The 25,307-nt window shown below is 39.2% G+C and overlaps 1 protein-coding gene across 3 annotated transcripts in view; it reads left to right on the plus strand.

The window, feature by feature from the left end:
* DHFR (dihydrofolate reductase) overlaps positions 1-25,307 on the plus strand; it is a 31,564-nt gene that overhangs the window by 2,758 nt on the left and 3,499 nt on the right. Inside the window, exons 3-6 of one of the 3 annotated variants that reach the window (XM_041752203.1) lie at positions 121-226; positions 10,002-10,128; positions 15,231-15,346; positions 23,800-24,992. In XM_041752203.1, coding sequence (XP_041608137.1) covers positions 121-226; positions 10,002-10,128; positions 15,231-15,346; positions 23,800-23,878 — 428 coding nt within the window. In that variant the 3' untranslated portion in view covers positions 23,879-24,992. Of the gene's footprint in view, positions 1-120; positions 227-10,001; positions 10,129-15,230; positions 15,347-23,799; positions 24,993-25,307 lie in introns of those variants that run through there. The other 2 variants (XM_041752204.1, XM_041752202.1) reach the window with 2 other exon arrangements.

A 25,307-nucleotide genomic window follows, 5' to 3' on the forward strand; every position in this document is an offset into this window, starting at 1 on the left:
TTAATTTTTAATACAGATCCACTAGATGTCACTATGACCATTGTGTGTGTGTGTATGTGTGTGTGCATATGAAAATATAAATGTATACTCCCAAAATACTCTTTTTATATGATTTTCTAGGTAAACAGAATTTGGTGATTATGGGTAGGAAGACTTGGTTCTCTATTCCTGAGAAGAATCGACCTTTAAAGGACAGAATTAATATAGTTCTCAGCAGAGACCTCAAGTAAGTACTGTAACCAATTCACCACAGGAAAATCATGTCCCATTTCTTAGGGTGGAGGTCAGTGTATGACAAAATAGTATAAGTAGAGCATTATTAATCAAGCTGCCTAATATCATAAAGATGATTTAGTGAAAATGAATAAGCAGTTATTTATCCCACATAAAAATGTACTCGGGGATCCCTGGGTGGCTCAGTGGTTTGGCACCTGCCTTCATCCAGGGCATAATCCTGGAGTCCCCGGATCAAGTCCCACATCGGGCTCCCTGCATGGAGCCTGCTTCTCCCTCTGCCTGTGCCCTTCTCTCTCTCTTTCTCTCTCTCATGAATAAATAAATAAAATCTTTAATAAAAATAAAAAAATAAAAAAATAATTTACTCTGCTTAAGGGATTGATTCCACCACTGTGAAAAGTTACATTAAATCTCACTGTGGTAACTGATTTGCCAGTTTTCTTAAACTGTTATTCAGTGGGTTCAAGTAACATTTATACCATATAGTTAGTAACTTTTTTCTAGTTTCATGTATGTTTTGGGATTTGCTAGGATTGAGTGTTTATTCCCTTTCTGAATCCTGTCCTCAATATAATAAGATAAAAATTTTAGGATGGGCTAAAAATCAGTCGTGATCTTGTGTCCTAGTTTACCACAACACCCAAATAATACTTATTTTTTTTTAAAGATTTTATTTATTCATGAGAGAGACAGAGGCAGAGACACAAGGGGAGAAGCAGGCTCCCTGCAGGGAGCCCAACGTGGGATTCGATCCTGGGACTCCAGGATCATGCCCTGAGCCGAAGGCAGACTCTTTAATCGCTGAGCTACCCAGACGTCCCCCAAATAATAATTTATACTTGTCTTCTTTACCCAGTGTCTACAGGTAAAAAATTTGAAAGTATTGAAACCAACCTAGGGATCCTGGAGAGAAAAGAGTGTCTCCACTTGGCCTCTGCTAGGAATTTTCCTATCCTCTAGTCTAACATTGGAGTAGATAGTTCCTGGTGTTTGGAAATGCCCTGGGGACTTTATTGCAAGGAATTAGCTTACACATTTGTGGGTGCTGGCTAAGCAAGTCCAAAACTCTGTGGGCCAGGCCATCAGGAAGGGAGGGCATGCTGGAACTTTCCATTAGGAGCTAAAACTGCTGTTTACAGGTGGAATTTCATCTTGAGGGAAGCCTCAGATCTGTTCTTAAGGCCTTAGAACTGACTAAATTGTGCCTACCCAGATTGAAGTCGTCTTATTATCATCTTTAATCACATCTACAAAATACCTTCACAGCAACGCCTAGATTAGTGTTTGAATAGATAAGGACTATAGCCCAACCAGGTGAACACATCAAAGACCACAACATTGTGGGAAGAAAAAAACATTACACACTGTAGGCTAAGGAGGTTCAGGTGTATACAGATTTTCTCCCAAATCTTCTCCTAGAATGGCATAGGTAAAAATATGAAAGTATACCAGAATATTTGCATCAGTTGCTTTTGGGTGATGAGAAATATGTTGATGTGCATCTTGCCACCTGTCTCCATCTTCATACTGTTCTCTTTCTTTTGGTTGCTAGGATATTCTGATTTTCTCTTTTCTTGGTAGAATCCAAATTCACAGGCTGTATTGTCGTTCCCAGAGACTCTTTAGTAACATATTCTTGAATACTACTCAAGTTTATTTATGGCCAACTTGATCTAAAACAAACAAAGAAATCTCAGTGGGGAACATACTCATTTGAGCCAGCAAATCTCCTCAAATGATGAGTCTAATTTCTTTATGACCCCCTTGTGATGTATATAATTGGGTTTGGTTGTTTTCTTATATATTTGTATGTAACATTTGCTGTATTTCACTTTTTTTTAAAGATTTTATTCATTCATGAGAGACAGAGAGAGAGGCAAAGACACGGGCTGAGGGAGGAGCAGGCTTCTGCAAGGAGCCTGATTTGGGACTCAATCCCAGATTCCAGGATCACAACCTGAGCCAAAGGCAGATGCTCAACCACTGAGCCAACCAGGTGTCCCTCACTTGTTTTTTTTGTTTTGTTTTGTTTTGGTTTTTTTTTTTGTTTGTTTGTTTTTTAAGATTTTATTCATAGAGACACAGAGAGAGAATGAGAGGCAGAGACACAGGCAGAGAGAGAAGCAGGCTCCATGCAGAGAGCCCCACGCGGGACTCGATCCAGGGTCTCCAGGATCACGCCCTGGGCTGCAGGTGGCACTAAACCGCTGCACCACCAGGGCTGCCCCTCACTTTTTTTAAAGTGGAGAGAAAATTTCAAAAGTCTTTATTATCAAGTATTCTAGGGAAATAAGGATTCCAGTTACGAAAACATCTTAGAGGTTTTTTTCGTCCCAGGTTCTGGTTCCCTCCTGAGGATCACCCATAACCTGAGCACCTACTGTGTGCCAGACCGTGCTAGATTTACTCACGTAATCATTATTGCTTGTGTGAACTTTTGGAAATACTCAATTTTTCACCACCACCTTCCAATGTAAGAAGAAACTGAATCCTCAACGTAATTCCAAAATTTGCTGCTAAATACTAATTATTTTGGGTAACTATTTCCTTAAACTCTAGGGGAAAAAATGCTTTTCCAAAACTAGGCAATCAATATTATTGATTATATGCAGCCACATTTGGAAAACAGATTGGCATTTTCTCAAAATGTTAAACATAGAGTTATATCCAGTAATTCCACTCCTTGGTTTATGAAATGAAGGAAAAATGAAAACATATGACCACATGAAAACAAAAAGCATCATACATAATAGCCAAAAAGTAGAAGCATCCCAAATGTCCATTAACTGATGAATGGATAAACAAAGTAGCCTATATCCACGCAATGGAATATTATTCTGATATGCGAGAGCTTGGTTCTTGTCTCACGGAGTCGAAGAATGAATCTCGTGGACAACAGAGAGTGAGCAAAGTGATAGAAGTTTATTAAGCAGAGATACAGAGAAAGCTCTCAAGAGTGAGAGGGGTCCAGGCAGGGTTGCCACTGAGGGCTTTAATGGTCTTTTATAGGAAGCTGACCAGGGAACTTGGTAAATCTCTTATCAATATCAGAGTGGATTTTTAGAAGAAACATGGTGGACCTGTAACTATCATAATAAGATACTTTTTTATAAATAAGAGCCCAAACCAGGGGTTTCCTTCTCTCTGGTTAGTATCCCCTCCGTATTTCTCTACATCTGCGATTTCTGTGATTCCTAAGTAGCCGTTAAAGGGAAATACTCCCTAACATCTTGGAGCTAAAGAGCAAGGTTTATTTTGTCTGTTTTTACTGTCTTCTCTGTTTTCTTGGGATGCGTAGGAGCCTGACTCTCGGGCCTTGCCCCTAACTTGTTCCTACATCAATTCCACAATAAAATGAAGAACTGATGTATGCTACAACATGGATAAAGTTTGAAAAACAGTATGCCAAGTGAAAAAAGCCAGAAGTAAAAGGCCACATAATTCCATATATGTGAAATTTCTGGAATGAACAAATTCTTAGATAAAGTAGATTATTTCCTGGGAGGGGATGAGAGTGAAGAATGACTGCTAATGGATACGGAGTTTCTTTTCTTTCTGTTCTAAAAGTAGCTAGTGTTGATGGTTTTACAACTCTGACTATACTAAAAATGTTTCCAAATTCTGCATATTAAAAGGGTAAATTATATGGTATATGATTTATATCAGTAAAATATTTTTAAGGCTTTGGAACGAAAAATTAAATAAATTTTGCCATAGTGCTCTAGCTTTGATAGCATCTTTAAGAAATCCAGAATTGGGGCAGCCCCGGTGGCTCAGTGGTTTAGCGCCGCCTTCAGCCCAGGGTGTGATCATGGAGTCCCAAATTCGAGTCCCACATCGGGCTCCCTGCATGGAGCCTGCTTCTCCCTCTGCCTGTGTCTCTGCCTCTCTCTCTCATGAATAAATAAATAAAATCTTTAAAAAAAAAGAAAAAGAAATCCAGAATTGTTTCCATGATATAAGATGTTATAAATTGTTGAGCAGCCTGGTGGCTCAGTGGTTTAGCGCCACCTTCAGCCCAGGGTGTGATCTTGGAGACCCAGGATTGAGTCCCACATCAGGCTCCCTACATGAAGCCTGCTTCTCCCTCTGCCTGGGTCTCTGCCTGCCCACCCCCCCCCCCAAATTAAATAAATAAATAAATAAATAAATTCTTTAAAAAATATCTTTTAAATTGTCTCCAGCCCATAAAAGTTATCTGACATTTCATAGTATGATTTTTTATGGTCTCACTATTCTCCACGATAACTGAAGCTTTCTCTCTTCTCTCCCCACCACTCACACACTTAGTATAGCAAAAACTTACTGACCTGGCTTCTAATACCTGCTCTGGTGCTTGTTAACGTTGTGGCCTTAGGTTTTATTAACTTTAAGCCTTGCTGAAGGAAACCTCAATTTCCTTATCTACTAAGTGGGATTAATAGTGAGAACTTCTTAGGGTGGTTTTGAAGAATAATTGAAATTTTATGTATTAAATTTCTGGCACACAGTACACTCTCAGTATCAGCTCCTACTCTCCCAACCTTTGCTATTTCAGCAAAGTTACCTTACTTTATATCTTACAGAAAATACATTAATGGCAGCACAATGAACAGGCTTGTGATTTCTTTGTTACTCTAACATACCACTTTGCTCTTCCTTCCCTCAATCATGAGACAAAAATCCCCTCCTCTCATAATCAGAACCCTCCCCTTGCCCCACCACTTTATTCTAGACTCCCAGTTTCTCCTGTTGTCAAGACCTTGCTCTGCTGTCCTACCGTTTACAATTTTAAATCTCACCACAGGGACCCTTGGGTGGCCCAGCAGTTTGGTGCCTGCCTTTGGCCCATGTTGTGATCCTGGAGACCCGGGATTGAGTCCCACATCGGGCTCCCTGCTCTCTGTGTCTCTCAAGAATAAATAAATAAAATCTAAAAAAAATAAAAATCTTACCACAGATTACTTTTTTTTTTAGATTTTATTTATTTATACATTCATGACAGAGACAGAAAGAGAGGCAGAGACACAGAAAGAGGAGAAGCAGGCTCCATGCAAGGAGCCCAATGTGGGACCCGATCCCCAGAATCCAGGATCAGGCCCTGAGCTAAAGGCAGGCTCTCAACCACTGAGCCGCCCAGGCGTCCCACACCACAGATTACTTCTGCCTTCAACTTTCTTGGAGCTTTGTGTTAAATAACTTCAGTGACTTAAGTACAAACCTCAGTAACATCTATGATTATCTGTCGCTTCTATGTTTTGCACATGTTCTTATCTCCTTTGATACTCTCTGCTAAGGGATCTTTCTCCAAGGAATATTCTTCATCACCACATCCAGAAGATGCATCACCTCTGCCCATCTAGCATCCTCCACATATCCCCATTGCATGTCCTTTTTACATTATTGCCACTACTAAGAAATTTTCTACCTACCATTGGTACAGGGAGTGCTTTTCTTTTTATCTCTATTCCCACCATTTAGCATATCCCCTAGCAAAGCAGGGCTTCAGAAATTTTCACAGAATAAATGGTCAATAGGTGATTTACAAAAATAGGATCATCCTGTTTTGTAACCTGCCTTTTTTCCCCCCATTTTATATATTAAAAGATTAATTTTTTAAGATTTTATTTATTTGAGCGAGCGAGCACAGGGCATGGGTGAGGGACACAAAGACATGGAGAAGCAGGCTCCCTGCTGAGCAGGGAGCCCAGCACAGAGCTCCATCCCAGGACCTCTGGATCATAACCTGAGATGAAGGCAGATTGCTTAACTGACTGAGCACCCAGGCACCCCGAAAGATTAATATCTGTAAATACTTTTAGAGGCTGCATAGAATCAGTTATGAGTATGGAGCATACTTGAACCAATTTTAAATAGTTGGAAGTCCCATTTTAAAGACTGAGTTTGGAAAGGTCTTAAATTGAACATTTATTTTGAATTTTGGTTAAGATGTAATTCTAGTCTAGGGTTTTTTGTTTTTTAGTAAGCTTCCCCAGTAGTTTCTAGGGAAATTGAGCCAGAATTTCATCTGTCCCATCATCATTTTTCACATCAGGCATAGTGGAAAAGGATAATATTTATGTGGTACCATGAGGTAATCAAATGAGACTGCTCAAAGCCAGAGGACACCGGTCTTACAGCTCATTTACATTAGACCATTAGACCATTTACATTTTGAGGTCTGAGGGAACTAGAATATGACACCTTTATAGCCCATGAGGACCAGTTGAGAATCTATTGTCTATGTAGGAAGTTGCAACTCAGACTCCAACATCACGCTGCTGGAGTTCAGATCCCAGGTCCACCATTTCCTAGCTCTGTCACCACCAGCTATTTACCCCTCAGCCTCCATATCTATAAACAGGAATAAAAAGTACAGACATAGGACTGCTGGTGACGTTAAGTGGTACGATGTATGTAAAGCCCTGTCTGATCCCACTATTGGGGAGAGCAAGTGAATAAATACTAGATATTTTCTTTATACTACAACTACCCATCAAGTAAAAAGCACCCTCTTTTGAATAGGGCTTTTAAGGAGAAAGATGGAGGGGCACAGGGGTGGCTCAAGCATCTGCCTTTGGCTTAGATCGTGTGCCCAGAGTCCTGGGATCAAGCCTGTTAGGCTCCCTGCGCAGTGGGGAGTCTGCTCCTCCCCACCTACACCTGCTCATTCTCTCTCTAAAAAAGAATCTTTAAAAGAAAAAGAGAAGGTTGGAAATATCACTGGAGTGCCTACTCTGTGCGTTATCTTTTCTTAATCCTGCCAACTCTCTGAGAGAATTCAAGACTTGAGTTTAGGGATGCCTGGGTGGCTCATCCAGCGGTTGAGCGTCTGCCTTCGGCTCAGAGCGTGATCCTGGAGTCCTGGGATCGAGTCCCGCGTTGGGCTCCCTGCAGGAAGCCTGCTTCTCCTTTCTGCCTGTGTCTGTGTCTCATGAATAAATAAATAAACTCTTTTTAAAAAAAAAAAGACTTAAGTTTGAAAGAAGGTATCAAGCATATCCACCTGTTTCCCGACTATATAGAACCATATAACTTTTCTCTTGTTAGGAAATGTAATCTCTGTTAACTTGAGATAAATATAGGAAGGAAATTTAGCAATGAAATAAGTCACAGTATTAAACGCTTGCTATTCTATTTACTATGTTAGTTTCTAGGATAGGTGCTTTCACACAGGACAATGAGCTAATGAACTCAAACATTAGCTCAACTTTTTGCTTATTTTTTTCTATTTGTCTTGGATCAAAGATTTCCTGTGAAACTTATTTCTAAACTGCTAAGTAGCAACATTTTGCAGAAGCATTTTCTTCATGTCCTTATAATGACTAAAATCTGAAACAGGGATGCTTGGATGGCTCAGCAGTTGAGCATCTGCCTTCAGCTCAGGTTGTGATCCTAGGGTCCCAGGATCGAGTCCCACATCAGGCTTCCTGAAAGGAGCCTGCTTCTCCCTCTGCCTGTGTCTCTGCCTGTCTCTCTCTCTCTTTCTGTGTCTCTCATGAATAAATTTTTAAAAAAAAAATCTTTAAAATCTGAAACAAATCCTTTATTTTCCTTTTTCAGACACACTACAAAAAGGCAAAGAAGTAGTCCTTACCTGAAGTCCTTGCACCATTTCAAGCCATTGTTCCACAGTCTACACAAAATGTTTACCCCGTTTATTTGAAGTCCACACCAAACATTTATACCACCTTCTAAATGATTTTGCTATAAACCCGCCACCTTCTAGGATGTCTCTTCCAGTTCTCGTATGTCAGTTCTTAAGTCACTGTTTTCCATAGTGCCCTGACTCCTCTCATTCTTGACTTCAGCATCCTCAATTACTAAAACCACTTTGAGTCTATTTCAGTCATATCTAGACTTTATTAACTAGACTATCTTCTCCCTGAGTTCAAATCTTTTTCTTAATTCTGCCCCTACACAGTCTCGTCCAACTTAGTCACTGCAGCTGCCCTGACATCTTAGAGAATCCCTTGGTTCATTTAACCTCACCTTGGCCTCCATATATTTTCCAGGTTTTAGTCAAAATATATTCTTTGTACTCTTAACTTCTTTAGAGATGACAAAGCATGAAATAGGTAAAATATCTCTCGGGGAGGTAAGGGAAGAGGCAGCCAAGAGAATGAATAGTCTCTATTCTAGATTAATCATGGTTTTAGCTACAAGTTCAAAGGCAGTTATATAATTTTTTTAAAGCATCAGTCTAAGAACTTGACATTGAATTATAATTTTTCTAATTACAGTAAAAGCCAAGTTCTGTGTGTTTCTTCATTTATAAAGGGCTTCATTCCCAACCCCCCCCCCCCAAAAAAAAAAGACAGTTGTAGAGGTAGGAAGAGAGTAAGCTGAATATTTAACCCTGAAATTAATTAACTCTTCTTTGGTTTTTTTGAAGGGGATGCAGGCAGAGAAAGAATCTCAAACAGGTTCCATGCCCAGTGTGGAGCCCAATGCAGGACTCCATCCCACAGCTCTGAGATCATGACCTGCGCCAAACTCAGGAGTCAGACAGACATTCAGATGCTTAACCAATTGAGCCACCCAGCCACCCCTTCTTTGGATTTTTAATTACAAAAAATAACATGCTCATTTATTAATACTTCATCCATTTCTACATTGTTTGAAACATGAAAAGTCTTTTACTCATTCTCCATTCATCTTGTATTAACAGTTCGAAAATCATTCCAGGGGCACCTGGGTGGCCCAGTCAGTTGAGCATCTGACTCCTGATTCCGGCTCAGGTCATGATCTGAGGGTTATGAGATTGAGCCCCGCATTAAGGCTCTGAACTGAGCTTCGAGCCTGCTTAAGATTTTCTCTCCCTCTGCCCATCCCCCTACCGTGGCACTTAGGAGCACACTCCCTCTCTTTTTAAAAAAAGGGGGGGAAAATCATTCCATACTATAGTCATTCAAGCATATTCTTTTACGAGAGTACAGCAAGAACCTCACAGTAAATATACATATACTCACCACATAGATTCTGTCATTAACATGTTTTACTATGCATGTTTTACCATCCATCCATACATCAGTTGGTCTTGTTTTATCCTGCATTTCAGAGTAACTTGCAGACATTAGTATGTTTCCCCTTAAATACTTAGCATACATATGATTAACTAGAGTTCAGTATTTCATTAGTTTCACTCTTTTGAGGTAAGTATCATATACAGTGAAGTGTACGAGTCTTTCTTTTTTTAAAAAAGATTTTATTCATTTCCTCATGAGAGACACACAAAGAGAGGCGGAGGCACAGGCAGAGGGAGAACCAGGCTCCCTGCAGGAAGCCTGATGCTGGACTCGACCCCCCGGGGCCCCAGGATTACACCCTGAGCCAAAGGCAGATGCTTAACCACTGAGCTACCCAGGTGTCCCTGAAATGTACAAGTCTTAAATGTACTTTTGCTGTTTTAACAAACGTTTGCACCTATATAACCCCATGTCAAAGAGAACATTACCCTAACCCTTCAAAAGTTCTCTGATGCCTCTTCCCAGTGAATCTTTTACCCTATCTCTCCAGAGACAACTACTCTTCTGATTTTTTTTCCACCATAAATATTACAAGATACCAGAAGTGTTCCTGTTTTTCACTCATTGTGGGCAATACATACACACATGGTTTCAATTACTGATCATAGGCCATATGATTTTGACTTTTTTTGTAGAAAGAATTCATATTTATGACTGGTTTTAGAATTACTTATTCCTATTCAGATTAATTGAATAATAAGAACAAGTTTTATAGAAATTATTTGTAATTCTTTTTTTTTTTTTTTTTTACCTTAGGGAACCTCCACAAGGAGCTCATTTTCTTGCCAAAAGTCTGGATGATGCTTTAAAACTTATTGAGCAACCAGAATTAGCAAATAAAGTGGACATGGTTTGGATAGTGGGAGGCAGTTCTGTTTATAAGGTAAGTAAAATTATAAAGAAATGTTCTACCTAACTTTCCTTCAGCTTCCCTGCCATCTGAACTTGAAAAAAATTAAGCCATGAGCAAAGGAAGCACGTTATCCCTCCCTGTTGTTAGCTAGACATAATGTCAATTTGAATTACTCATTTTAGATACTCATGAAAATAAATAAAAACATAAAAGTTTTTATGCCTATTCAGTTTATTTTCAATTCAAAATAGTTGATGTTTCTAATTTAAAAACATTCTAAAAAAAAATAAAAGCATTTTAAATCCTTCCCTTTATTTTTTTTTTTTTAATCCTTCCCTTTAGAATCATATTTGCATTGTTTTCTACTCCCTGGATATGCCCTAATATGCCAAATTATTCCCTTTTTATCGAGGATTTATATATGTCCTTACTGAGAAAGGGTTGGGGTTCTCGGTTTCTGTATACTGACTAGATATCTATGAATTTTTTTAAAAAGCAGAAAACTTTCCCTAACAATTTTTATATGAGGGCATGAGAAAAGTATTATTTCATAATACAAGGCAAAGCAGATAAAAAGAGAAAACAGTCCTTACTCTCTTTTTTTTTTTTACGCTTATCATGCCATGCATTCATAGGGAATGGTTTCCAGCAGCTTAGGCTCCTTTCCATAGGTTCTCACAAAGTGTGCTTCCCTGGGTGTAACAGACTGGTGCTTCAGTTGAACCCAAATACGTTTCTCTTTGCTTCTTTCGTTTCCTGATCATTTTCTTTCACACCCTTACAAAGGTATCTCAGCTCTTGAGTGCTTAATATGCTGAATATGTACATTAATTCTCTTGGCAAGAATCTTTCTTGCCCTTATTTTTCTTTTTTAAGATTTTATTTCATTTATTCATGAGAGACACAAAGAGGCAGAGACAAAGGCAGAGGGAGAAGCAGGCTCCATACAGGGAGCCCAACGTGGGACTTGATCCCAGGGCTCCAGGGTCATGCCCTGAGCCAAAGGCAGACAGATGCTCAACCGCTGAGCTACTCAGGCTTCCCTCTTTCTTGCCCTTAAATTGTTTGTTTGCAACAATGCCAACAGCATGCTCAGTAACATTGTAAACTCTTCCAGTTTTGCCATGGTAACATTTGTGGGGCATTCCTTTTGGAACAGTGCCCATTCCCTGGATGTCCACAATATCTCCTTTCTTGTAGATTCACACATATGTGGCCAAAGGAACAACTCCATGTTTTCTAAAAGGCCTAGAGAACAGACAGCAGATATCTCTCCTCTTTCCCTTGGTCACTTCGGTATATTACTGGAAGGTGGAGGCTCCAGCCCAAAGCTGTTTTGGTTTTTGGAGTTTGGTTTTTGTTTTCTTTTGTTTGGTTTGGTAAAATTTTATTTTTAAGTAATCTCTGCACCCAACATGGGGCTCAAACCTACAACTCTGATATCAAGAGTCACATTCTACAGACCAAGCCAACCAGGTGCCCAAAATACTCCTTTTTTTTTTTTTTTTTAAGATTTTATTTATTTATTCATAAGAGACACACAGAGAGAGTCAAAGACAGGCAGAGGGAGAACCCGGCTCCACGGAGGGAGCCCAACGTGGGACTTGATCCCCGGGTCTCCAGGATCAAGACCTGGTCCAGAGGCAGGCGCCAAAAAGTCATTTTTTTGTTCAGTATGCATTTTGATATTTTTTTTTTAAGATTTCATTTATTCATGAGAGACACCGAGAAAGAGGCAGAGACACAGGCAGAGGGAGAGGCAGGCCCAGGCTCACTCCCTGAGCCAAAGGCAGACACTCAACCACTGAGCCACCCAGGTGCCCCAACATTTTGAATGATTTATTACCATGTTCACTTGAAAATATATTTTTTAAAATATTTATTTTTTATTTTTTTTAAGATTTTATTTATTAATTAATGAGAGAGAGAGAAGCAGAGACACAGGCAGAGGGAGAAGCAGGCTTCATGCAGGGAGCTCGATGTGGGACTCTGGTTCCGGGACTCCAGGATCATGCCCTGGGCCAAAGGCAGATGCTCAACCACTGAGCCACCCAGGCGTTCCTAAAATTAAATTTTTAAATTTTATATATTAAAACACATTATCAAAAAATAATAAAACACATTATCCCTGTTGTTAGCTATACATATTTAACTTAAATTTTTATATGTAACTTTATATATATGTAAGTTATAAGAAAGTAGAAATTACAACTGATAATTTTGCATTACCCACCTGCCTCACATCACAATAGCATAAGGAACATTTAGGCTTATCTTCCCTGGGACCAGCCTGTTTTTGTAAACAAAGTTTCATTGGAACACAGCCATGCCCACCAGTTTAATATTATCTATGGCTGCTATTACCCACAAAGTAAGAAAAAAACCATATGGTCCACAAAGCCTAACATATTTACCATCTGACCCATTACAGAAAAGGTTTGCTATATAGCATTTACTTAGATACAGATTTTTAAAGCTTTTTTCAAAGCTTCTGTGGCTAGTCTCATTCAGTTTCTCTAATTTTTTTTTTTTTTAAGATTTTTATTTATTCATGAGAAACACAGAGATGTGTGAGAGAGAGGCAGAGACACAGGCAGAGGGAGAAGCTGGCTCCATGCAGGGAGCCCGACGCGGGACTCGATCCCGGGACTCCAGGATCACCCCCTGGGCCGAAGGCAGGGGCTAAACTGCTGAGCCACCCAGGGTTCCCCAAGGTTCTCTAATTTTTGATACAGTAAAAATTGGTAGAACATTTTTTTGGTTGGGGCAAGAGAATAAATGATTTAATATACGTGGTAGTAAAAAAACAAAAATAAAAAACAAAATTTGTTCTATGCCCTTATTTGGAATTTCAAGGATAATGCGCACTTAAAATTATGTATATGTGTATATATATGTATATACTTATTTTTTTTTTTCTATAAGCTATTTGAAAATCAAGGGTTATTGCTTTCTTAGAGATGCAACTCATGACTTTTCATTAGAATTTTAAGATACTCATTTGAGGGCAGTTTTTTCTTTTTTTTTTTCTTTTTTTTTTAAGATTTTATTTAGGGACACCTGGGTGATACTCATTTGAGGGCAGTTTTCTTTTTTTTTTTTTTTTTTTTTTTTTTTTTTTTTTAAGATTTTATTTATTTAGGGACACCTGGGTGGCTCAGTGGTTGAGCGTCTGCCTTCAGCTCGGGGCATGGTCCTGGGGGGTTTTTTGTTTTTTGTTTTTTGTTTTTTGTTTTTATGATAGAGAGAGAGAGGCAGAGACACAGGCAGAGGGAGAAGCAGGCTCCATGCACCGGGAGCCCGACATGGGATTCGATCCCGGGTCTCCAGGATCGCGCCCTGGGCCAAAGGCAGGTGCCAAACCACTGCGCCACCCAGGGATCCCGTGGGGGTCCTGGGATTGAGTCCCACATCGGGCTCCCCGCAGGGAGCCTACTTCTCTTTCTGCCTATGTCTCTGCCTCTCTGTGTGTCTCTCATGAATAAATAAATAAAATCCTTTAAGAAAAAAAAAAAAAGATTTTATTTATTTATTCATGAGAGACAGAGAGAGAGAGAGAGGCAGAGACATAGGCAGTGGGAGAAGCAGGCTCCATGCAGGAAGCCCAATGCAGAGCTTGATCTCACGCCTCCAGGATCATGACCGGAGCCACAAGCAGATGCTCAACTGCTGAGCCACCCAGTTGAGCCACCCCGGTGTCCCAAGGGCAGTTTTTCTTTTCTTTTTTTTTTTTTTTTATGGTGAAAAAAAATTTAGATTTAGATTGATAGCCAGCTGGACTCAGTTTAGATGATCCCAATTTTGTTGGCAACACCCAAAGCATCATAGTCAGGAGCCAGTCGAACATATGCTTTCTTCTCTCCATCAGGCCTGATCAAGGTGTTGACCTTGGCCACGTCAATGGCATAGAGCTTCTTCACAGCCTGTTTGATCTGATGCTTATTGGCCTTGACATCCACAATGAACACAAGTGTGTTGTTGTCTTCTATTTTCTTCATGGCTGACTCGGTAGTGTGGGGGAACTCGATGATAGCATAGTGATCAAGCTTGTTGCTCCTGGGGGTGCTCTTTAGAGGATATTTGGGCTGCCTTCAGAGACGCAGGGTCTTGGGTCATCAGAATGTAGGTGACATGCGCATCTTCCTTTCTTGTGTGACTGTGCATGCCTTTCAGCACTGCTTTCTTCGCTTTCAAAGCCTTTGCTTTGGCTTCGGCTTTGGGAGGGGCAGGGGCTTCCTTCCTCTCCTTCGGCCCATCTTTACAAAAGGAAGGGCAGTTTTTCTATAGAAACTATCAGCAGTACCTAGGCAGTAATTAAAAAAGACATTAACAATATAAGACCAAATAAAAATCATTAGCAACAAGAGGCTAAGAAAGTAAATTACCTACTATCATTGTAACTATCTCCTAAGAAGTGGAAGCATTATTAAATTCTATGCAAATGTACTAAGTGTGCCCTTGGGGTTTTCAATGATGAAAATCTCAAGAAATTATACTATCTTATCCATATATATATATGCAAATTTTTCTTCAAGAACAACTAGATAATTTACAGCTCTTAATTCTTAAACAACTACCAAAGAAAAAAGGAATACTGAATGCTTAAATGAAAAGAGTTCACGTAAGTAAACTAGAGGCCAGAACATGTTTAAATTCCCTCTCGTAATTATTGCTAATGATTAGTCCCATTCTCGAAATAACTAAGACATTGTGGGATCCCAAAGTAAAGAATAGGATATTTAAACAGCCTTCTTTGTGGGCACCTGGGTAGCTCAGTTGGTTAAGCGTCTGCCTTCAGCTCAGGTCATGAGCTCAAGGTCCTGGGATTGAGCCCCACATCTGGCTCCCTGCTCAGCAGAGTCTGCTTCTCCCTCTCCCTCTCCCTCTGTCCCTCCTCATGGCTCATGCTTACGCACACGTGCTCTCTCTCTCTCAAATAAATAAAATCTTAAAAAAAATAAAATAAAATATTTTTAATAAATAGATAAATAAGTAGCATGCTTTGGACGTAAAGATATGTAGCATGTCTCTAATACCTCGTATAAACTGTATAATTAAACAGAAATCTTAAAAGTTTCTATTTCTTTTGACAGATAAATTAGGAAATTGATACCTTTTGTGTTTTTTCAAAGGAAGCCATGAACAAACCAGGCCATCTTAGACTATTTGTGACAAGGATTATGCATGAATTTGAAAGTGACACATTTTTCCCAGAAATTGATTTGGAGAAATATAAACTTCTGCCAGAGTAAGTAAAATGCCACTAATATGTCTGAAGCATTTTGGATTTCCTACTTAAGAATTATAGAAGGAGGGATGCCTGGGCAGCTCAGTGGTTGAGCATCTGCCTTTGGCTCAGGGCAGGATCCTAGAGTCCCAGGATCAAGTCCCGCATCGGGCTCCCTGCATGGAGCCTGCTTCTCCCTCTGCCTTTGTCTCTGCCTCTCTCTGTGTGTCTCTCATGAAGAAATAAATAAAATCTTTTAAAAAAAAAAAAAAGTGTATCTCTTCAGATTGAATTTGGATTAGTTATGTGTTGTATAGAGAAATAGTTTAGGAATTTTAGTAAATCTTGATTTAACAAACTTGGGAATGTTTAAGTTTGGGGTTTTTTTTTAAATATTTTATTTACTTATTCATGACAGAGAGAGAGAGAGAGAGACCGGCAGAGGGAGAAGCAGGCTCCATGCAGGGAGCCTGACGTGGGACTCGATCCCGGGTCTCCAGGATTACACCTCAAGCTGAAGGGGCGGGGGACGCTAAACCGCTGAGCCACCGGGGCTGCCCGGGAATGTTTAAGTTTTAATCATCTTACTGACAACTAGAGAGTAGTCATTAGCTCATTCTACAAGATCTGTGCTTAGCATCAGACATTTGTCTTAGGCACTAGGGAAACAGTGCTTACCAAGGCAGAGGTACTGCTCTCTAAGATTTGATTTTTTTGTAGTAGAGCAGGAGGGTAGCAAATGATAGATAAACATCAAGAGAGTTGCTATATGGAGAACTAAATACTGTATTGTCTGAGAAGTCCTCTCTGAAGAGTAGTATCTACGCTGAGATCTAAATAGCAGGAAGCCAGCCATGCAAACAGCAGAGAAGACCATTCCAGAAACCAGAAATAGTGTAGACACCAGAGGGCGGGAACCAGCGTGGTATTCTCCCTGAGGCTGAAAGCCACTGTGAGCCTTGTAAGCAAGGGGGAAGCCAGAAGGAGTCTCAGACCAGGGGCAGGTTTAGAGGTTTTTGAATAGAGAGTAATATTGTTCCAGCTGTTTGTGGAGAACAGACTTGGGATGGGGGAAGGATGGCAAGAGTGAAGCTGGGAGAGCAGTTGGCTGTGAGAATTGAAGAGAAAGAGTAAGAGATTTGGATAGTGGTAGAGATCAAAAGAAGAGGTTATATTTGTTTTATATGGGGTTGTGATTTTTAACATGAAACTGCCTGATTTTGAAGACTCCTAGCATTTTAGTTTAAAGGCACTTTTTTATATTTCAATTAAAAAAATTAAAAAGGACTTTTCAGCTGTTAGCTATGAAGAGTAAAAGATTAACCGTATCCACACTTTCAGATTAGGTTTTAACACATTCTTTCAGATATTCTCAATTGAATCCAGTCATTGTTCTTTGAGTGTGAGTTTGTTTTGGAAAGTACCTCCTAAAAGGACATTCAGAACCAAGTCTGAATAAGTGAATGGCCAAGCTTTAAAATAAGAGTCTATAGAGTAATCTGGGGTTTTTTTGTCATTGTTTTTTTTTTTTAAGATTTTATTTATTTCTTCATGAGAGTCACAGACAGAGGGGCAGAGACACAGTCAGCGGGAGAAGCAGGCTCTCCCTATGGGGAGATCAATGTGGGATTCCATCCCAAGACATGGGGATCATGACCTGAGCCACCCAAGTGTCCTTATAGAGTAATAGCCTTAAATCTAATGAAGTGTGTGATTTCCTTGGCTTTTAACTAGCTCTAAAGAAAACTGAAATTTTTAAAAACTCTAAAAATTCTCTTAAAAGCTGAAGTACAGGGTTTTGCTTAGTCCCCAAAGGTGACCACATAGAAAAATCACACTTAGTGATTTTATATGTATTTATAAGATCAGTTGTGTTTCTTTGTCACATCTTACATATTTTCTCTTGTATTGCTTAGGTTGCTGATTCTCACATTATATGAATATTGATAGCTGCTGTCACATTTCTGTCTTTCTCTTTGCTGGTAAGAGAAAGATTACTGTGTGAATTTACCTTTCCAAATCCTGTTGCTCTCCATCAGACCTCTTTCCAAAACTGACCCTCTAGGATCTTTGATAACTTAAAATATTTCTGGCTCTCCGGCTCTTAGAACTGAAAATCTTTACTGAGTAATGATTCATACATCATACCCATTAAAAGTATATAATTCAGTAGTTTTAGTATATTCACAGAGTTGTGCAGCCATTACTACAAGGATCCATTTGAAGAATTTTGCTATATAAGCAGTATTTATTTTTCTAAACTGCGAGCATGTGGTATCTTTCTACTTATTTAGGTCTTCCTTAATTTCTTTCACCAGTGCTTTTTTGTAGCTTTCACTATACAAGTATTACACTTCATTATTAAGTTTATTCTTACGCGTTTTATTCTTGTTGATGCTATTATAAATGGAGCTGTGTTCATCATTTTATCTCCAAACTGATCATTGGTAATACATAGATATACAATTGATTTTTGTTTATTGATCCTGTTATCGTGCAACTGTGCTGAACTCATTTATTCTAATGTTAGTAAATTCCTTAGGATCTTCTATATGCAGGATATATCATTTACAAACAGAGGTAGTTTTACTTCTCCCTAATCTGCATTTTTAAAATTTCATTTTCCTACCTAATTGCTCTGGTTAGAACCTCCAGTGCAATTATGAATGGAAGTGACAAGGGTAAGACATACGTACTTGTCTTGCTTCTGCTCCTAAGGGGAAGCATTCAGTCTTCACCATTCAGTATATTAGCTGTGGGTTTTTCATACATGCCGTTTATTACACTGAGGAAGATCTCTTCTATTTCTACCTCACTGAGAATTTTTATCACAAGGAAGTATTGGATTTTGTCAGATGCTTTTTCTGAGTCTATGGAGATAATCATGTGGTCTTTGTCTTTAAAAGGCTATTGATACAGTGTATTAACATTGATTGATTTTCATGTTAAACTATTCTTATATTTCTGGGATAAATCCACTTGGTAATAATGTTCAGTCCTTTCTTTATGTTCCTGGATTCAGTTTGCTAATATTTTGTTGAGGGTTTTTACATTTATATTCATAGTGGATTTTGGACTGTAGTTTGCTTTTCCTGTAATGTCTTCACCTGGTTTTGGTGTCCGGTGAATGCTGGCTTTACAGAGTGAGTTGGGAAATGGTCTCTTTCCTCTTTTGTTTTTTTGGAAGAGTTTGTGAAGGGTTGGTGAATCCCAAGGACATGACCTGAGCCAAGACCAAGAGTTGGATATTTAACCAACTCTGCCATCCCAGGTGCCCCTAGAAAATGTTAATTGTGGGTAGATTCAGATAGGAAATTGCTATCCAAAGCCAAAATCCAAGGAAATTGCTCCAAAATAGACTTTCTAAACAAGGCTATGAAAGAAAATAAAAGTCTTTTTTCATTGTATCATTTGATGGTTATCTTACTTCCAAGCCTGTACCAACAAAATAACAGCCTCTTTAATGTGGTGTGGAAGGAATCCCCTCTAAGGGGAAATCTAGAGTTGGTCAGTTTTACATCAAGTAGAGAAAAGGGAAACCCTGGAAATTTGTAATGTTGCTCAATTCTTGAGCTGCTTTCTCTGCAAGTCTCTGTATACTGAGGAACTTAGAATTGCTTCCAACTATCCAGAAATGAACCCTGATCATTCTTTACCTCTCCTCCTTTCCCCATAGTTACACTTCATTTAGACCCCCATTATCCCTATTAGACCCCCATTATCCCTATAAGTTTCAGTTCAAACACAGTTATCTTTTATTAACACCATACTTCCTGGTAATAAAAGCACTAGTAAAAGGAAATAAAGATGAGACTGTTGTAAAGCATGAAGAGAATAAAATCAGAATGTAGGTGAAACCACAAGGGGTAGAAACCCCAAAGCAGAAATTAGTCTTAACAAAGTAAGGTTTGACTTTATGTCTGCCTTTTTCCCCCTGGGCCATTGACTGTGCAATTCTTTTTTTTTTTTTTTTTTTTTTTTTTGCCAGCACCATGCCAGCCTGTCCTCTAAGACTCTGCTTTCATTCACCTTACTTGGAAGAACTCTTTCTGCCTTAGACTATTTCACACTAGGCTCCAACCAAACCAGCAGGCCCAAATATTTCCTGCAGCAGTTTTCTGCTTAAATGAAGCCCCAAACAGGCTTTTCCTTCTAGTTACAACCTTCCATGTGACCGTGTAGTCAAAGAGGATAAAGTCCAGAAGAGGCGTTTGAGACATTAGTTAGCTCCAGAGTTGGGACAGATGTCCCTTAACAGTGGACAACTTGAAGGTTTCTAGATGACATTTCCTCTTCTTTTCCCATTACTTCCTATTCCAACAGGATCTTTATACATGTTCCCTCTATGTCTCTCTCCTGAGCTTGTGCTTGCTATAGAGCCTTCATTTTATTTTAGTTGTGAGTTATTCCTCCTAGGTAACTGTTTTAAGAACTATTTACTTCTTTCTTAGACTTGACATTAAATCACGTTTGTATTATTTTCATGGTGTTCTCTCAGTTCAGGTCTTCTTTTTTAAATTTTTTTTTAAGATTTTATTTATTTATTCATGATAGACAGAGAGAGAGAGAGGCAGAGACACAAGCAGGCAGAGGGAGGGCAGCCCCGGTGGCGGAGCGGTTTAGCACCGCCTGCAGCCTAGGGCGTGATCCTGGAGACCCTGGATCGAGTCCCACATCAGGCTCTCTGAATGGTGCCTGCTTCTCCCTCTGCCTGTGTCTCTGCCTCTCTCTGTCTCTCTCTGTCTCTCTCTCTCTCTCTCTCTCTCTGTGTGTCTCTATGAATTAAAAAAAAAAAAAAAAAGATAAAATTAAAAAAGCAGGCAGAGGGAGAAGCAGGCTCCATGCCAGGAGCCCAACGCGGGACTCGATCCCAGGACTCCAGAATCACACCCTCGGCCAAAGGCAGGCACTGAACCGCCAAGCCACCCAGGGATCCCCTCTCAGTTCGGGTCTTAATGTCTCTTCACATTCATTGGATTGTCTACTGCTGGAAGATTCTAGAAGGGAAGCTCTTTCTCAGTGGTTCTTAACAAATCCTGTTAGGCTTAACTTAGAGTTTGTATGTTGTACCTAGGCAGTTGGGAATGATGATGGTGGGGTAGTTATGATCATTATTAAAACAGACTGAATAGGGACGCCTGGATGGCTCAGTGGTTGTGCTTCTGGCTTTGGCTCAGGGCCTGATCCTGGAGTTCCGGGATCAAGTCCCCCATCGGGCCCCCTACAGGGAGCCTGCTTCTCCCTCTACCTGTCTCTGCCTCTCTCTGTGTGTCTCTCATGAATAAATAAATAAAATCTTTAAAAAAAAAAAAAAAAAAGCAAGAGACTGAATACGTATTGTGGACAGTTTAAATTAATGTTAAGCAGAAATGAATTTCACAGAGCAGATTAATATTAATATATATCATGGCTAGTGACCATATCCAACCCATCTTGTACTATTTCTAAGTTCCTATTATTCATGGTTTTAGAAATAATTGTGACACTTTGCCTTTATCTTATTAACTGAGAACCTTGATAATCCTGAGATTTTTACACACACACCAAAAAAATGTAAATGTTGCTTTTGGTGACTTATTCCAAAGAAACTAAAATTACGGTTAAAAGTTGGCCTCATAAAATCATTTCTTTAAAAAAGGAAAACTGCTATGTTGCTATTAAAACAGTGGAACAGAAACAGCTCAGAAAATGGTTAGTAAATACAAACATAGCTTCTTCCTCTGAAATGTAAATTTTTCAAGAAAAAAACAGCTTTTTCATTTCCTTATACATTATTATGCTACTGTTACTTTATGCCTCTAATTATGTTTTTAATCAAATGGTATAACCTCTAATTAGTCAACAAAAAGTTAGTACCTGTTACTACTCAGCATTGTATTGGCTATCAAAGGAGGTTTAATTTTTTCCTGTATCATCCCTGCTACAATGAGGTTTGTTTTTTTTTAATTTATTTATTCATTCATGAGAGACACAGGGAGAAAGGGAGGCAGAGACACAGGCAGAGGGAGAAGCAGGCTCCATGCAGGGAGCCCCACATGGGACTTGATCCCGGGTCCCCAGGACCAGGCCCTGGTCTGAAGGCGGTGCTAAACCACTGAGCCACCTGGGCTGCCCAAGAATGAGTTTAGAAAATAAAGGGATGAAACAAATTAATAATATTAAAGAGTAACATTTGTAGAGCACTTAATGTAATGAACTTAGTGCTAAATTATTCATAAGGATGAAGACTTTCTGTTGATAACTTTTTTTTTTTAAGATTGTATTTATTTATTTATTCATGAGAGACACACAGAAAGAGAGGCAGAGGCAGAGGGAGAAGCAGGCTCCATGCAGGAAGCCCGATGTGGGACTCGAACCTGGGTCTCCAGGATCACACCCTGGGCTGAAGGCAGACGCTTAACCGCTGAGCCACCCGGGCGTCCCTCAGTTGATAACTTAAGTATCACACAGCAGAACCAGAGTCAAATACAAGTCTGATTAAAGCAGATGTTCCTCCCCCCTCACCTGGAGCATATTGGGGGTGTGGCCGACACAATACTAGGGAAGTACAAGATTTGGGTTGGAGGGGCAGCCCCAGTGGCTCAGCGGTTTAACGCCGCCTTCAGCCCAGGGCCTGATCCTGGAGACCCAGGATCGAGTCCCATGTCGGGTTCCCTGCGTGGAGCCTGCTTCTCCCTCTCCCTCTGCCTGTGTCTCTGCCTCTCTCTCTGTGTCATGAATGAATAAATAAAATCTTAAAAAAAAAAAAAGTTTGGGTTGGAGATGAGAGTGGATAGTGGACGGACCAGGTATCAAGGCCTGAGCCCAAGGCAGAGGCTCAGCCGCTGAGCCACACAGGCGTCCTCCTGGGTTTTCTTTTTTTTGCTGGTGGTAGTGTTTTACAGTGGGAAAAAAATTTATTGTGTTAAGAATACAACATGAAGCCTACTCTCAACAAAATTTTAATTATACAACAGAGTGTTGTTAACTGTAGGCACAGTGTTGCACAGCACATCTCTAGAACTTAATCTTGCACACACTTTCTTCCTTTGAACAATAACTCCGTTTCCCCTTTCCCACAACTCCTGTAAACCACCCTCTACTCTCTGTTCTTAGGACTTTGACCATTTTAAATACTGTGCTATTTGTTCTTCTGTGACTGGCTTATTTCACTGAGCATAATGTCCTCCACGTTCATCCATGTTGCTGCATATGGCAGTATTTCCTTCTTTTTTGAGACTGTATAATATTCTATTGTATGTATAGACCACATTTTTTATCCATTTTTCATCTGTTGATGGGCATTTAGGTTGCTTAACTATTGTGAATTAGGCTGAAGTGAACATAGGAGGGCATATATCTGTTTGCAATCCTGATTTGTTACCAAAAAAAAAAATCCAAGAGATAACAAGTAATGGTGAGGATATAGAGAAATTGAAACTCTTATACATGTTGATGGGAATGTAAAATGGTGAACCCTCTATGGAAAACAATATAGAGGTTCCTCAAAAAAATTAAAAGAGTATTAACATATGATCTAGCAACAACTCCACTTTTTGGTGTATACACAAAGGAGGGCCTGGGGTTTTTTTGTTGTTGTTTTTTTTGGTTTGGTTTGGTTTGTTTTTTTGTTGTTGTTGTTTGGAGGGCCTGGTTTTGAATTGGAAGACGGAAGAAACACAGAGCTAAGTGAGAGTTAGAAAATACCAGATAAACAGTGATGTCAGTAGGGACACCTGGCTGGCTCAGTGGTTGAGCATCTGACTTCAGCTCAGGGCATGATCCCGGAGTCTGAGATCAAGTCCTACATAGGGCTCCTTGAGGTGAGCCTACTTCTCCCTCTGCCTGTGTCCCTGCCTCTCCCTCTGTCTGTCTGTCTGTCTGTCTAAATAAATAAGTAAGTAAGTAAAATCTTTAATAAAAAAAAAAAAAGCGATGTCAATAAAAGAATTGTAAGTCCCTGGGAAATGAGAGCAGTGTCCATTGATTCAACAAGCAACTGAGAATCTCACACCACACAGGACATACAACTTCAGTTCTGCTCTAAGCAGCTAAAGGTTGTATTTCGTTTTTCCTTTGCTCACACAAGAAATTTGATACCAAATGTAAGATTTACAAAATGTTATTAAGCAATTTCATGTTAGCTGACTGGTAATGGAAAGAGAAAAGAGAAACTGCTGATGGAGATTAGTTTTGGACAGAAAGATTAGGAGTCCGAAGGAAAGGAGAAATTGGCACTTTCCATTTTCTGACTTTCTATACAGTTTGAAAGTTTTTCTTTCTGTTCCCATATGTAGTGAATTTGCATAATACCCAGTTTCACAGTGGTTTACCATTGTGAAGGAAAAAAGGAAGGGAAGACTTTTATTTACCTGTGTTATTGCTTCTGTTATTTACCTCTGTATTATTTACCTCTGTTATTGGTGCCTTTTGACTGAGAGTCAGAGAAGCTCTCTTTTTAATTGGCATATTATTATGCATATTTTCTTTTACAGATACCCAGGTGTTCTTTCTGATGTCCAGGAGGAGAAAGGCATTAAGTACAAATTTGAAGTATATGAGAAGAACGATTAATGTGAAGATATTTTTTGATTTATTTCAAGTTAGTCCCCCCCCACCAGACAATTCTATCTATATTTTAATATTAGAAAAAAAAAAAAAAAACTTTTGTTGACTCTAAGTCAATGGATAATTCTTTCTAAGCAGTGTGATTTTATTAATCTTAACTAGACCATATCAGACATCATTTGTGAAACATTTCTTGCTATAACTGTGTGTTGCCCATCAAGGACCAGTACCTGCCTAGGGTAGCATATCTACCAAGAGCCAAAGAGAGACAATCCCTAATAGCATGAGTTGAAACCAGGACTTACAAAGATAGGACTAGACACATTTGTCCAAAACTCAGAAACAGGTTAAAAACAGAAAAGCAAGGGCTCAAATATTAAAAGAAAATTAGATCAAAATAGGAACTTTGATTTCTCTATATCACACTTCTGAAAAAGTTCTGTTCACTCAGGAAATCAGTAAGTTGAGAACTCTAATAATTCCATAGGGATAGTAAAAAGGCAGGTAGGACACTACCTTTTTAAAGATTAAAAAGAAATGTCTGAGACCTCTAAAAACTGTTTTAGATCTTCAGTGAGATTCCATGGGATGATATGATGTAAGAAGAATAGGCTGTTCCTTATAAAAAAGAGTAATAACAGCACATGGCTAAAATTAGAAATTAAGAAGGTAATGAATTGGAAATGGATAATGCTAGAGACCAAAATTATGAAGATGGAAACTATAAATTAAACTTTGCTGAATTAAAAAATGAAAATTAAAACACATTTTACCCATCATGTTAGCAAAGATGTGGATTGTTAGGTATCCAAAGAAATAGATTTTTTTTTTGCCTTGTAAATTAATATAACCTTTTTAGAGTTAGCAGTATCAATTAAATATCAATTAAATATCAATTAAAATTCACAGTATTCTGGGTTTGGACCCAGGGCTTCCACTTCTAGAAATGAATCCTAAATAAAGAGATGGACCCAGGGCATCTTGGTGGCTCAGTGGTTGAACATCTGCCTTCGGCCCAGGGCGTGATCCTGGAGTCCTGGGATCGAGTCCCTACATGGAGCCTGCTTCTCCCTCTGCCTATGTCTCTGCCTCTCTCTCTGTGTCTCTCATAAATAAATAAATAAATAAAATCTTTTTTAAAAAATAAAGAGATGGACCCAAGAGTGTTTGTTACGCTATTTTTTTTAAAACTTGGAAACAGCCCAAATGACAGTCAATAAAGAAATAACCAATGGATGTGTCTATAAAATACTATCTGTAGCAGTTAAAAAGAATAAGGTACTGACAGAAAAATGCCAGACTGCCAAATAAAAAAGTACAGTGCGTACAATACCTAAAGTGTTTAACAAGTATATGTAGTATGTGTAGGAAAATGTGTGCTGTAAACCATCGCGAGTATAAGAGTTGGACATGTGCCTATTGTGATTAGATTTTT

The sequence above is a fragment of the Vulpes lagopus genome, chromosome 4 (assembly GCF_018345385.1).
Source record: "Vulpes lagopus strain Blue_001 chromosome 4, ASM1834538v1, whole genome shotgun sequence".
NCBI classification, from domain to species: Eukaryota; Metazoa; Chordata; class Mammalia; order Carnivora; family Canidae; genus Vulpes; species Vulpes lagopus.